General features: G+C 27.2%; 1 protein-coding gene and 1 pseudogene across 1 annotated transcript; one reads left to right on the top strand and one right to left on the bottom strand.

Moving 5' to 3' along the window:
- Positions 1–5,761: 5,761 nt before the first annotated feature.
- LOC112683767 lies at positions 5,762–7,670 on the bottom strand (annotated as a pseudogene).
- A 953-nt stretch (positions 7,671–8,623) lies between these two features.
- Positions 8,624–11,074, top strand: LOC112683766. The gene is made up of 3 exons (XM_025554924.1): positions 8,624–8,861; positions 9,180–9,394; positions 10,568–11,074. The coding sequence occupies exons 1-3, from the start codon at positions 8,624–8,626 to the stop codon at positions 11,072–11,074; spliced, it is 960 nt and encodes a 319-aa protein (XP_025410709.1).
- Positions 11,075–13,099: the final 2,025 nt, after the last annotated feature.

The following is a 13,099-nucleotide window of genomic DNA, read 5'->3' as shown; positions in this document are numbered from 1 at the left end:
AATTCTGTTATATTTCTGTTTTCTTTCATTCATTCTAAATCATAATTTAAAAAAAAAAATGTTTTAAAATGTTTTTGCTAGTCATTATTACTAACTTGAACAAAACTACTATTACATTGTATAATAATATGCTGCATTGTATTTTGAAACAAAAATGATTGTCGTTGAATAATATCCTTTTTTCATAATTTTCGTTCTATAAACAAATAGTTAAAAATGCTCTAAAATTGTCAAAAAATGCCATAGAAATGCATTTAAGATTAATTTTGTCTAAAAATGCAAAAAAATGAGAAACAAAAATTAATTTAAAATATACAGTATTGCCCAAAATATATTTTATACTTACAGATCAACGTTACTATACATCAGAAAAAAAGATGCATCAAAATCCTAGTCTTAGTTATAAGGGCCGGTACACATGGAACGATTATTTATTGGACGATATTTTTATCGTATTAAAATGTTATCGTACGATACTTAAAATTACATGAATATAAATAGAGTTGTTCATATAATAACGATAAAATATCGTACAATAAAAATATCGCACGATACCACGAAAACTGTCGTTTGCATTTTCAACTTCTATATGATAACAATATTGTACAATATTGTATTGATAAAAATATGTCAATAAAAATGTACAAAAATAAACTGATTAGAACACATGAACGATAATTATCGTTCTAAAACATTAAGTTTATACATAGAATTCACTTCTTCGAAGAATGATAGTGACAGCTCTACTGGATCCAAATACAGGGGTGGATCTAGGGGGGTTCAGGGGGTCAGCTGATCCACAGTTAATATTTGTTGACAAAATTGGCCTTTTGGACATTTTTTTCCCTCTTTAAACCTTGATTTGGACTCTTGACAGTTGGCCCATCGGAATTACTTGAAAAATGAATGCCATGTATATTCAAAATTTTAAATTTTTCAATTAATAATTTATATTTTAAATTATATCGTTTTTATAGAAAGTGAAGTAAATCATATTTTATTCCGTACGTTTGTTGTGCTGATAAAATTAGATTATATTTATTAATAGTAAATAAGTCATTATCGGTGGTATCACTAATTCTAAAATGTAATATAAATATACTTATACACTTTTATGAGCATATCGTGTTTTTTTTTTTACAAGCTATTAATTTCTAATTCAGTTTAATCCCTAATAAATGGCCTCTTGAAATGGCTTGATCCACAGTTCCCCGACTCTGGATACGCCCCTGTTCAAATCATCATCAAAATCAATAGAATTGGTGGATGAAGATTAACTAGTATAATTTTAATAGATATGGAATAATCACTGAAATGTTTGAAATTAATAATTACTATTAAGAATAAAATGCACCATTGAATTGAATTACAATAATTTAATAAGTAAACATTAAAATACGAGTATATTATGAGTAACTGTTTTGAAAATCAATTTAAGAAAAGGATAAAGACTCTGGCCCATGATAATAATGAAATAAAGGGAAATATTACTTATATATAAACTACAAAAGGTTACGATAGGGAGAGGTTTGACGGGTAATAATAATATCAATTATTTTTCTTTCGAACCAGCGTTAGACATTTTCGCGGAACGCTAAGGATGAAAATACAATTAATAGACTTAAGGTCATAAATTTATGACAAGGGCGTGTACCGAGGGTGATTATGAACGTTTGTTCTCCAGAGGGGAAAATTGGCCATGTTTATATTTTACAATATTATCTTGATTGCTTATTCTATCCCATTATTCCTCGGGAAACTAAAATCAGTGGATTTACTGCCACGCCTATATTAATTTTTGTTTCATTTGTGCTTTCACGCCATGACGCCGTACATGGAGTTTGAGAGGATAATATAATTTTTTAGTTTTTTTCATTTGTGTACAGTGACCATTATTAAGTATACCTACTGCGTTTGTATTATAATACATGAGTAATACTTGTATGTCAATGTAGATTGTGCAATAAATAAAAATTTGTATCATGGGAGGGCTATAATAACCTGAAAAGTATATGTCCGGCAGTGGCGGCCCGTAACTAAATATGCTGGGGATACCGACAAATTAAATTAATAAAACTATGTTCTGAAACAAATACACTGAATAATAAAAATTCTTTTATTTACCTGAGTAATAAGTATAGATTTGATACTAAAATTAAATTACAAAATATACACTTCCTGTGTATGGTTTAAATTTTTTTATAAATCAATTCAATCTTTTGATCTTTTTTTTCGAAAAATTTATCCATAAAACTCTCTACAAATGTTGGATCCCTTGCCATATCGTTTAGTATATTTTTTTTTAATTGCCATAGATGATAAACTTGATAGCCGCTCATTAGTCATTGTGTTTCTAAGAAAATTTTTAACACGCTTTAATATACTCATAGAACGTTCACTAGAAGAAGTCGTAGCCGGGATTTTTAATAACAACTGACAAAGTTTAGTAATCTGAGGGTAGATATCTTCTTTTAAATCGCCTGCAAAAAAAAAAAAAAAAATACAAAGTAAAACATTGTTTGGAAGAATTGTTATCACTTACTTTTTATTATAAAATCTAAAAGCTCATGAGGAGTTATATGTTTTTTGATTAAATGATTTAATTTATTAAATTTATTAATTTTAGATTGAACTTACCAATAAATTATGTAAAAAAAAATTGTCGGCAAAATATGAAATCTAATTGCCATACACATAATACTATATATATTGCTGATTAGATAAAAGTATATTTTTAATTAAATTCAAATTTTTTAAAATAACACTATCAAAAAATATAATATGCGTTGAAATAATTGGTATAAATCTTAAATTTATATTTTAAATGATATACATAATTTAGTATTTACTTAAAACGTTTTCTGTGGTTAAACATTCAAAAAATAATAATTAGTTAATCATTTTTATTCGATATTGGATAATGGAAAACTAACATTAACGATTAACCAATAACCACATGTTTTTGGAAACAGTTAACTGGCATTTATTATCGTTTATCTACTAAGATAATACTTGATAATACCGTATACCATGAATCAGTAATCAGTGATATATTATGTAACCATGATGGTAAATTGTAATATGTTATTTTTGTATTTTATAGCTTAAAAAAAATTATTTTAAAATTCTTAATACTTCCCGAGATATTAACTGGTTCACGATAAAAAATATCACCCTGTAGTTATAGAACATATTTATCCGGATCGTATTCGTCCGGAATTAAAAACGTCAAAAAACCGTAATACTTGCCCGGAACGTATTCATCCGGACCGTATTTATCCGGAATGTATTTTAATTTGCCTATATTAAACAGTTTTTAGGCGCTGACGAGTCGTTTTTAATTTAGATATCTAAAGATAATAATAAATTAGATATCCTTGTCTGTTGATATTATTATACAATGATTGGAAGTGTTAGTAAAGATTGAAGTGTTACCAAGGTATTGAATAATAAAATTAAATAGAAGGTATATTTATATTTTAATGGAAAAAGAATTATCGAAGATCCATGAAATAAAATTTGATAACCTCAGGTTATAATTAAGTTAAGATTATATTAAGTACAGTCAGTAAGTATTTGATAGGTAATAAGAGCAATTAAATTAATTTGCAGAACTTGTATAAATTCACGTGTCCCTATAATTATATAAGTTAAACACAAAATCGGTTTGAACCATTTTCTTACCTATAACTAAAGACCGGATTTATATGCATTTTAAATTGTAAAATATGCATGCAAACATGCACTATTAAATGTCAAAATATGCAAGATAAAAATGCAAAACATGTAAAATAATTTTTGATTATTCAGCTATTTATTTATTGTAAAGTTACAAAATCAAAGTATAAATTTTGAAAAAATAAATACCTAAACTACAATATTATATTATATAATGATGATAAAAATAAATTAAAATGAAAAAATATACAATGTATTCGATATTGGAAAAATAATAGTATATTCCATATTGACCTCGGTTAAATTATGACGGCGGTTTGTGAGAATATGTTTATATGCAGAAAAACTTTGTTCCACATCAACGCTTGTTATGGGCACATATCTTAAACTCGACAACATTTTCGGGGAAAAATGTTTGATAGAGGAACTCTTCAAGTCAACAGTCTCACCTTGGTGTATTTTAGCAATTTCTTTTAAAATTAGCAACACTATTGCCGAATGTACGCTTCGAACTATAGTCATCTGGCTATAAGTTCGTGTTCTGTAGTATTGACGATAATGTTAGACAAAATCAATAAAATAAAAATATACGATACAAAAACCAGTATGCATTGAATAGTGAATACTTATTTAACGAAATATTATATTTTTAAAAATATTTTCAATTGTTGTATTGTGGAAAAATGTATACATAATAATTGTACATACCATTATAAAATTTAATTTAAAAATTAAATTAGATTAAATTAAATGTATACCTAGTGTATACGTAACATGCAAAAACATGCGTTTTTATATAAAATATGCACTTGTACTCAAAATATGCAAAAATATGCAAAATAAAAATTTTTAATATTATTTATTTAAGTATGATTGATGAAAACCCATTTACTGCATGTAATTGCTTATAAAAATATGAACATGCATTATATGCAAAATCCGGTCTTTACTTATAACATAGAAATAAACATTTTAGTTTTAAATATTTATGTAATTATTGAAATATCAGTATTTATAATCAGAAATAAAGTTTGTTGAAAATATTATTAAATTAGTATCTATAAGAATAATAATTATTTATTATATTAATTGTTTTTTCTATCTATATTATCTAAAACAAGCCTGAATATGTGTATAATTTGTAATCAAATTAAATTAGTGATATTTTTTTATTTTTTGTTGTTACTCCAAAAAAGTGTAAAATTAATCTTAACAAAGAACAACATATTTTTAATTCAAAGCGGATCGATGAATGTATTAAGATGAATAACAAAGTATGTCTTTATAGTAAAACTTTCTCGGAAAATTAAAGTAACTTCATTCGATTTATTTTCGCTATTTTGTAATTTTCGTTTTATTTTTCACTTTTCATGTTCTTGATAGTTATTTATTATAAATAATTTTTTAGCAAAAATTTCATAATTTTTGAAGTTTACTTCCCTTTTGAGCAGATTAAACATAATGTTTTAATGTATAACATATATTTAAATTACAGTGATTAAATCAAATTAAAATTTTCTTACATCCCTATTAAATGGATTATATGTTAGAATTTGATTGTGTAAAATTAGACAATAAGCTGTAGTCTTTGCTGGAATATTTTTTATAGTTTCAAATTTCACTCGAAAGTAGTGATGTCAAAAATCCGGATTTTTGGATATTCGGATAATCCGAATATCCGAATCCAAAATTTAATAACCGAATAATCCGAATAATTCAAATTTTTACATTATTATAAAGGAAGGTTTTAAAAATATGTTGACGGTTGATGCAGTTAGTAGTAGTTTATAATATTATATTTCATATTATAGAAAAAAGATCACGTCTTAGCAAATATTAAATATTTAAATAATAACAATAATTTTAACATTTATAATAAATAATAATCATAGCAAAATCAACTATAAAAATAATTAATACATAATAAATAAGTAATACGATATACACATATCTACACAATATAATAATATTTTTTTTAATAAATAAATTTAACGCACAGGCACATTTAATGCAATTTTAAGTATAAACGGGATACACACTATAATAATGAAAATAGTTGTTTTTATATTTGTTTAGTTTGGAATCAAATATTTTTATTTAAAAATACTAGGGCTGATAAATGAAAGGGGGTCATTCTATTTCTCTTTGAGGATAGAATTGATCCAGTAGTAGAAAAAACACGTTCTGAAGATGCCGAAGAAGCCGGTATACAAAGAATATTTTTCACGAGAACAGATAAAAAAGGAAACGTAAGTTCACGCGATTTCCACCACAAACACGGATCATCATTATGATTAATTTGTGGTTCAGCCAAGTACCTTGAAAATTCATCCTCAGAATTTAGTGGAACTATCCCCAATAAATCATCTAATACAGTACTTTGTTTAGTATTTGAAGTGTTTTCATTTTCAGATATACATCTAATTGACTGTATCTTTGAACGCATTTTTTGTTTAATAATTTCTCGTATACGATCTGATGATTCAAATTGTAAATTCTTGTACCTTGGGTCTATAATAGACTTGCAATTTGTGCTATGTTTACTTCCCTATATTCCGAATAAATGTCTGCTGCAGTTCCATTTTCTTCTTCAAAGTCAATATTAAACCTCTGACGTAGTTCATTACACACTGTTTCTTTAAACACCATTGCAAGTCTTGAGTCTGTATCCTCGAGTTTTAAATGCTTTTCTATAAGACTTTTAACAATTGGTCGTATCTAAAAAATATGTTTTTTTTTATTAATATTTATTAAATTCTTAGTGATATAAAAAAATTATTGGTTTTATAATGAAATGTTTTTTTTTTTTTAGAGAAAATTTAGAGAAACATATATATAATTTTGAGCTTGTTAATGTTGAATTTTTTAAAGCTTAATAATAATTTTTTTAAAAGTATTAAAATATAATCATTCTAAATAATTTAATAATTTAATTGTGTATATAAATTTAAAATAAATTTACTATTACCTATTAAATTATTATATTTAATAAAGCATTTATTATCATCATAAAATAAAAATAGAATACAAAATAATTACCATTGATATTGTAACTTGTCGTTCATAACATACAACTGTCGTAGTTAATTGCAGTGATTTTAAAAGTTTCACCAATATTTGATAGTGCTCCCAGTCTTCTTCGAGCATTTCTAATTTTTTTACTGTTTTTGTGTTGAATAATGTACGATCTAATATTATAGATACAATAGATGGCCGAAGTTCTAGTAAACGCATTAACATATCCATACTAGAATTCCATCTAGTCGGACATCTCTGTATTAAGCACAATTTTTTTTGTCCTAATTCGTTGATTTTGTTTTCTAAAGCATTTGTTCGTTTTGAAGAGTGCCTAAAAACAGCAACTATGTCGAGGCTAATTTTAATAAACGGCTACACATTCTATTATCAAGACCTTTATTTATAGATAATTGCAGTGTATGAGCGGCACACGGACTAGAATAAATATTACGTTCTTGTAAGTTTCGAACAGCATTAGTTACATTTGCAGAATTATCGTGACTTATCCCTGTGACTTTACCAGTTAAATTCCACGTTTCAATAATATTAATTAAACTATCTTGTATATTATCTGCCGTATGGTTTTCTCGCATTTCTTCAAACCCTAATACTTGAGTACATAGTTCCCAATTTTTATTAAAGTAGTGACATATGAATGTTATATAAGAATCTATAGCCAAAGACGTCCAGCCGTCCGTAGTTAATAAACGTTTTTGGGGTGGTTATGATATTAATGTTGGTATTGATGTCGAAGATGACATATCTGAAGATGTTGATATCTGTTCTGTTTCGCTACTTAAGTTCAAAATTTAGAAATTTAAAAAAGAATATTATATAATAGTTTTCTTACCTATTTTTAACATAAAATAATTAATAATGGCTTACCTCTCCTCAGTTAATTTTACTGCATCGATTCCATTATTAGTATTATGCCACGATTTGTAGTGATACCACAAAGAAGAAGTAGACCCCATATTTTTCTAAATTTGACTACATATTTTACACGTCGCTGTTTCATTTGTTTCACCGCGATTAAAATATTTCCAAACGTTACTACGATTCATAGTTATTGTTTAAACGATAATAATATAACATAAAATATTGATAATAATAAGCAAATATTGATATTGATATTAATATTGTCTTATGATGTTGATAGTTGACGAATAAAATACGGACTGAACGAAAATTAACATTAAATGTCATTACGACTAAAGCGATAATAAAATCGGCAATTTAAATAATTTTATCTAATCAAAATATAATCTAACACTAATATCCACATAAAATAAAACTTATATTGCAAAATCGTATTAAAGCCGAATATGTTTGAGATAATTAAATATTCTTATCGATAAATAATTACATATTATGATAAAATGTCAAAATGATATAACTTAACTAACATTTTTGAGTCAAACTATTATTTTTAAATTTTAAGTTTTACCGTCTTAAATAAATCACAGTCTAATACCTATAAATTAAATAACAAATGTTTAAGTTTTTATAATTAAGCAACAAGTTTAAAATATCCGGATTATTCGGATAATTCGGATTTTATCCGTTGATTATTTGGATTCGGATATCCGGATTATCCTAATCGCCTGCCATACACGATAGGATTTGTTGACGGATTTGGTCTGACGGAACAAATCCTTAGGACCTCGATGGATTTGGTCCGTCGGACCAGGTCCTTAGTTGTGCCCACTAACGTGAAAATAAAGATCCTTTGATAAAAACGGATAGGATCCTTAATAGGACCTAGTCCGTTCATGTATGGAGTAATTTTTGGTAGTTTTCATAGGTTTTGATCTGTAGGACTAGATCCACTGATCTTTTAGCAAGTCTTAAGAGACCACGGATTTTCACTTAGTTAAAACGAAGTTTTCAAACAAAATAATAATAAATAACGTGCCTGTAAGTCACAATGGATACCAGAAATAGGACAAGTATGAACAAAAAAAAGATTGTTGCTGCAGCTGGTCTAGTTGCCGTATATAACTATATGTTAAAACGAAAAAATATATCAAAATGGGTTAAGAATTGGATTGCCAACAGAAATGTATTTGGTCATATGTCACTACTCCGTGAATTGAGTGACAACGAACCAAACGATTTAAAAAAATATTTAAGAATGACAGCATCAGATTTTAATAATTTATTAGGTAAGTGATATTTACACGTACCTACGTCACATCCAGTGTCGTATTTGAGGGGGGGGGGGCAATATATATGACTTAATATTAAAATTTAAAATTTTGAGCACATTATTTATTATGATGAAATTTTTTGGATTATAACAAAAAGTTTAAACCAGTGTCTAAAACTCTAACTAAATAAAAAAAAACTAACTATTGTATTCAGATTTCATTATATTTTAACAAGTCAGAGATTTTCGTATTTTGCCCCCCTGTATGTATTTGTATGCCACTTAATCAATGCTCTTACAAATTATTATTAATTAAGATTTATTTTTATTTAAGATTTACTTCGGCCACATATATCTAAACAAGATACAGTAATGAGACAAGCAATACCACCCGAAGAACGACTCATAGCAACGTTAAGATTTTTGGCCACTGGACGTTCGTATGAAGATTTAAAATTCAGTACAGGAATCGCAGCCCAAACATTAGGTTATATAATACCAGAAACCTGTAAAGTTATATTTGATGTTCTGAAAAAAGAATACCTGAAGGTAAAAAAAAATATTTTTCAATTAGGTACAACAATTATAAAAAAAATAACAAAACTATTATTCAACTTTATACCTATTTAATTATAATAAACAGTAGGTATGTAAATAAACTTAACAGTCAACAACAGGAATGACATATTTTCTTATGTATAAAAAAAATAACAGAACTAATATTCAACTTTATACCTACATAATTATAATAAACAGTAGGTATGTAAATAAACTTAACAGTCAACAACAGGAATGACATTTTCTTATGTATAAAAAAAAATAACAGAACTAATATTTAACTTTATACCTAAATAATTATAATAAACAGTAGGTATGTAAATAAACTTAACAGTCAACAACAGGAATGACATATTTTCTTATGTATAAAAAAAATAACAGAACTAATATTCAACTTTATACCTACATAATTATAATAAACAGTAGGTATGTAAATAAACTTAACAGTCAACAACAGGAATGACATTTTCTTATGTATAAAAAAAAATAACAGAACTAATATTTAACTTTATACCTAAATAATTATAATAAACAGTAGGTATGTAAATAAACTTAACAGTCAACAACAGGAATTTTTCTTATGTATATTTTCTTTCTCTAAGAAAATTTGTGAAATAATCAGAACCGAAGATTCAGTTGATGAAGAAGAATCAGATTGCAGATTATTTAACTGTCCATAGTTTGTATAATAATGAGGAGGTTCGTCTGTAGTTGTTAAGTGTTGAAGTGTGGTAGTGTTAATTGTTGTAGTATCGGTATTGCCATGGCTGGATGAATAAAGTTCATGGGACTTATCTAAATTTTTCATATCAACAACATCAAAATCAGAATTTAACTACTGTAAAAGAGCTTTAGCACACACTTTTTGACATAATAATTCAGCATAGATTTGTTGTTCCGGTTTCATTTTTTTCATCTTTGCTGCAAAACTAATACCCATCGCATCATATTCACTCATTTCGTTGTTTGTGTCTAGTGCTTCAGTACACTTTAGCATAAATGTATTTACATTATCATCTAGTTTGTGTCTCTTAGTTTTTTCACATACGCTTTTGGTGTTTTAAAAATCTAAAACAATAGTTTAACTGGTCACAATAACAACAAAAAACAAATTTAGGCACTATTATGATACAAATTTACTGTTAATTCTATTTATTTTTTCAGACACCACAAACAAAGAAAGAGTGGAAAGAAGTTGCTGAAGGATTCAAAGATCGTTGGCAAATGATTAACTGTGGGGGATGCATTGATGGAAAACATATACACATAACTCAACCAGCTAAATCTGGAGCTCTTTATTATAACTATAAAAACTTTTACAGTGTAGTACTAATGGCTGTCGTTAATCACAATTATGAATTTATTTATGCTGATGTGGGCAAACAGGGAAGAATCTCTGATGGTGGAGTTATTCAAGCAACTTCATTTCACAATAGACTGCAAAATGGGAGTTTAAATTTGCCAACAAACAGTGAATGCGATGAAGGTTTAAATTTTGTATTTATTGCAGATGAAGCCTTCGCATTGGAGAAACATATTTTAAAACCATACCCGCAAAAGAAACTAGATTACCAAAAACGAATTTACAATTATAGATTGGCACGTGCAAGAAACGTTGTTGAAAATGCATTTGGATTGATAGCAAATAGATTTAGAATCATGGGCGGATAGGTACTTTTTTTTTTACCGGGATATATTTATTGGGGCCTCATATAACTAGGGCCTATATATTGTACTATATATAAAAAAAAATCCTCGCTTCGCTCGCAATACTTTTTACAATCAAATCATATTATATATTATGTACTACACAATAAATTAAAAAAAAAATATAGTTATTAAAATGATAATAAATTTTTAAATGTACTATTCCTAGCAGCTAATTTATTGATCACATCATTTGAATCAATTGTACTAAGTAAATCTTTTTCAACATTCATTAGCATGAAACTTTCTATAATGTCTTGGCCCGATGTATTTCTCAAGTAATTTTTTATGTATTTCAATTTAGAAAAACTCCTTTCACATCCTACTTGTGTCACGGATAATGCCAGCATTAGTTTATACGCAACAGACTGGGATATGCATTTGTGTATAAGTTGTACTTCACAAGCACATCAAAGCAACAAACTACACAATATTTTGCATTCGTGTTTGGATTATGACTACACGATACTAAAATTTCAACATAATTTGAACATTCTAAAAAAACAAAATTAAAATTAAAATGATATCATCAATATTAAATAGGTAGGTAAATTAATACATTTATAAATAGTAGATATTTTTGTTATTACCATCAATATTTTCATCATAGTCTTGTAGTTCAGTATATACACAGTCAATATTTTTTTTTATTTCTTTCCATTTTGATATAAAGTCTATATATTCATTTCGAAAGTCTTCGTACATAATTCCTGGACAATAATTGCAAATCTTGTCAAACACACCAATAAGAACATTTTTTGGAAGTGTTACATCTGGTTTGAAATTATTAGGGTCAAGACATGCAAAATCTGCACATAACTGTCCATGTTTTTCAAATCTTGAAGAAATGCTCTCAATAACAGTGTCCAGTACTTGATTGTAAACATTAACTTCATATGAATGCAATGGGTCTGTTATAGAATCATCATCTGCCTCATAAACATGAAATTGCTTAGTTTTTTTTTTTTTTACGAGATTGTGGTAGACTATTTGCGATTTCTATTACATTGTTTTTCGTTTTTTGAAACATTTTATTGGTATGTTGTACAAACTTATCAGCTGCATCTTTAGTCCTAGAAAACTCACGAGTACACTTTCTTAAATCCTGTAAAGTTTGTGTTACCATTTGATACGCTGTCATTATATTGATTCCTTTGCCTTGAAGATATTTAGAAAGCAGTGTAGTTTTTTCAAATATTCTAAGGTACATTTGTGCAGTTAAAATTATTTTGTATTTACATAAATCTGCCTTTAATCCACTTGCTTTAAAACGAGCTTCAGATTTTATACTTGAATTTGTTTCAATTTCACTTAATGTTAATATAAGGTCCACAAAAAGTCCAGACTCAGGATTATTAAAATTACCAAAGATTTTGGTTAAAGAAGCATCTTTTGACCACCATCTAGTTTCACCAATAGTACAAACTCTTTTTCTTGAATTCATAGTTGTCCAAACATCCATACGGGTGTGTGATTCACGTATGAATACTGCACACCCATTTAAAATTCCAAATAAAGTAATAGATTGTAATACTTTAAGAGTAATATCACCTATTACCAAATTCAATACATGCGCATAGCACCATACATGTATTTGTTTAGCTGCTATATCACTTAGTTTTGCAGAAAACCCATTATATTGGCCCTGCATATTTGCAGCTCCATCAGTTGCATTGCCTACACAGTTATTTGCTTTTATGTTCAGGTTTTGAAAAACTTTTAAGACTAAATCAACAAAGGCTATCCCTTTGCTTGACTTGCATTTTATCATGCCAACTAATCGCTCTTTTACAGAAGTACCGTTTACATATCTTATAATAACTGAGCATTGGTCAATGACAGAGACATCTTGAGTAGTATCAAGTTGTACCGAGAACATTCCAGCTTTAATGATCTCTTCAGAAATTGATGACTTTATAATATCACTTATTATTTCAATAATGTAATTGACTGTGGTTTTAGATAAAAAACTTATATGCCCACCTCCTT

The sequence above is a fragment of the Sipha flava genome, unplaced genomic scaffold, assembly GCF_003268045.1.
Source record: "Sipha flava isolate LNK unplaced genomic scaffold, YSA_version1 235_pilon_pilon, whole genome shotgun sequence".
In the NCBI taxonomy this organism is placed as follows: domain Eukaryota; kingdom Metazoa; phylum Arthropoda; class Insecta; order Hemiptera; family Aphididae; genus Sipha; species Sipha flava.
The sequence above is the reverse complement of the archived record's forward strand: the minus strand, read 5'-3'. Positions and strand labels throughout refer to the sequence as shown.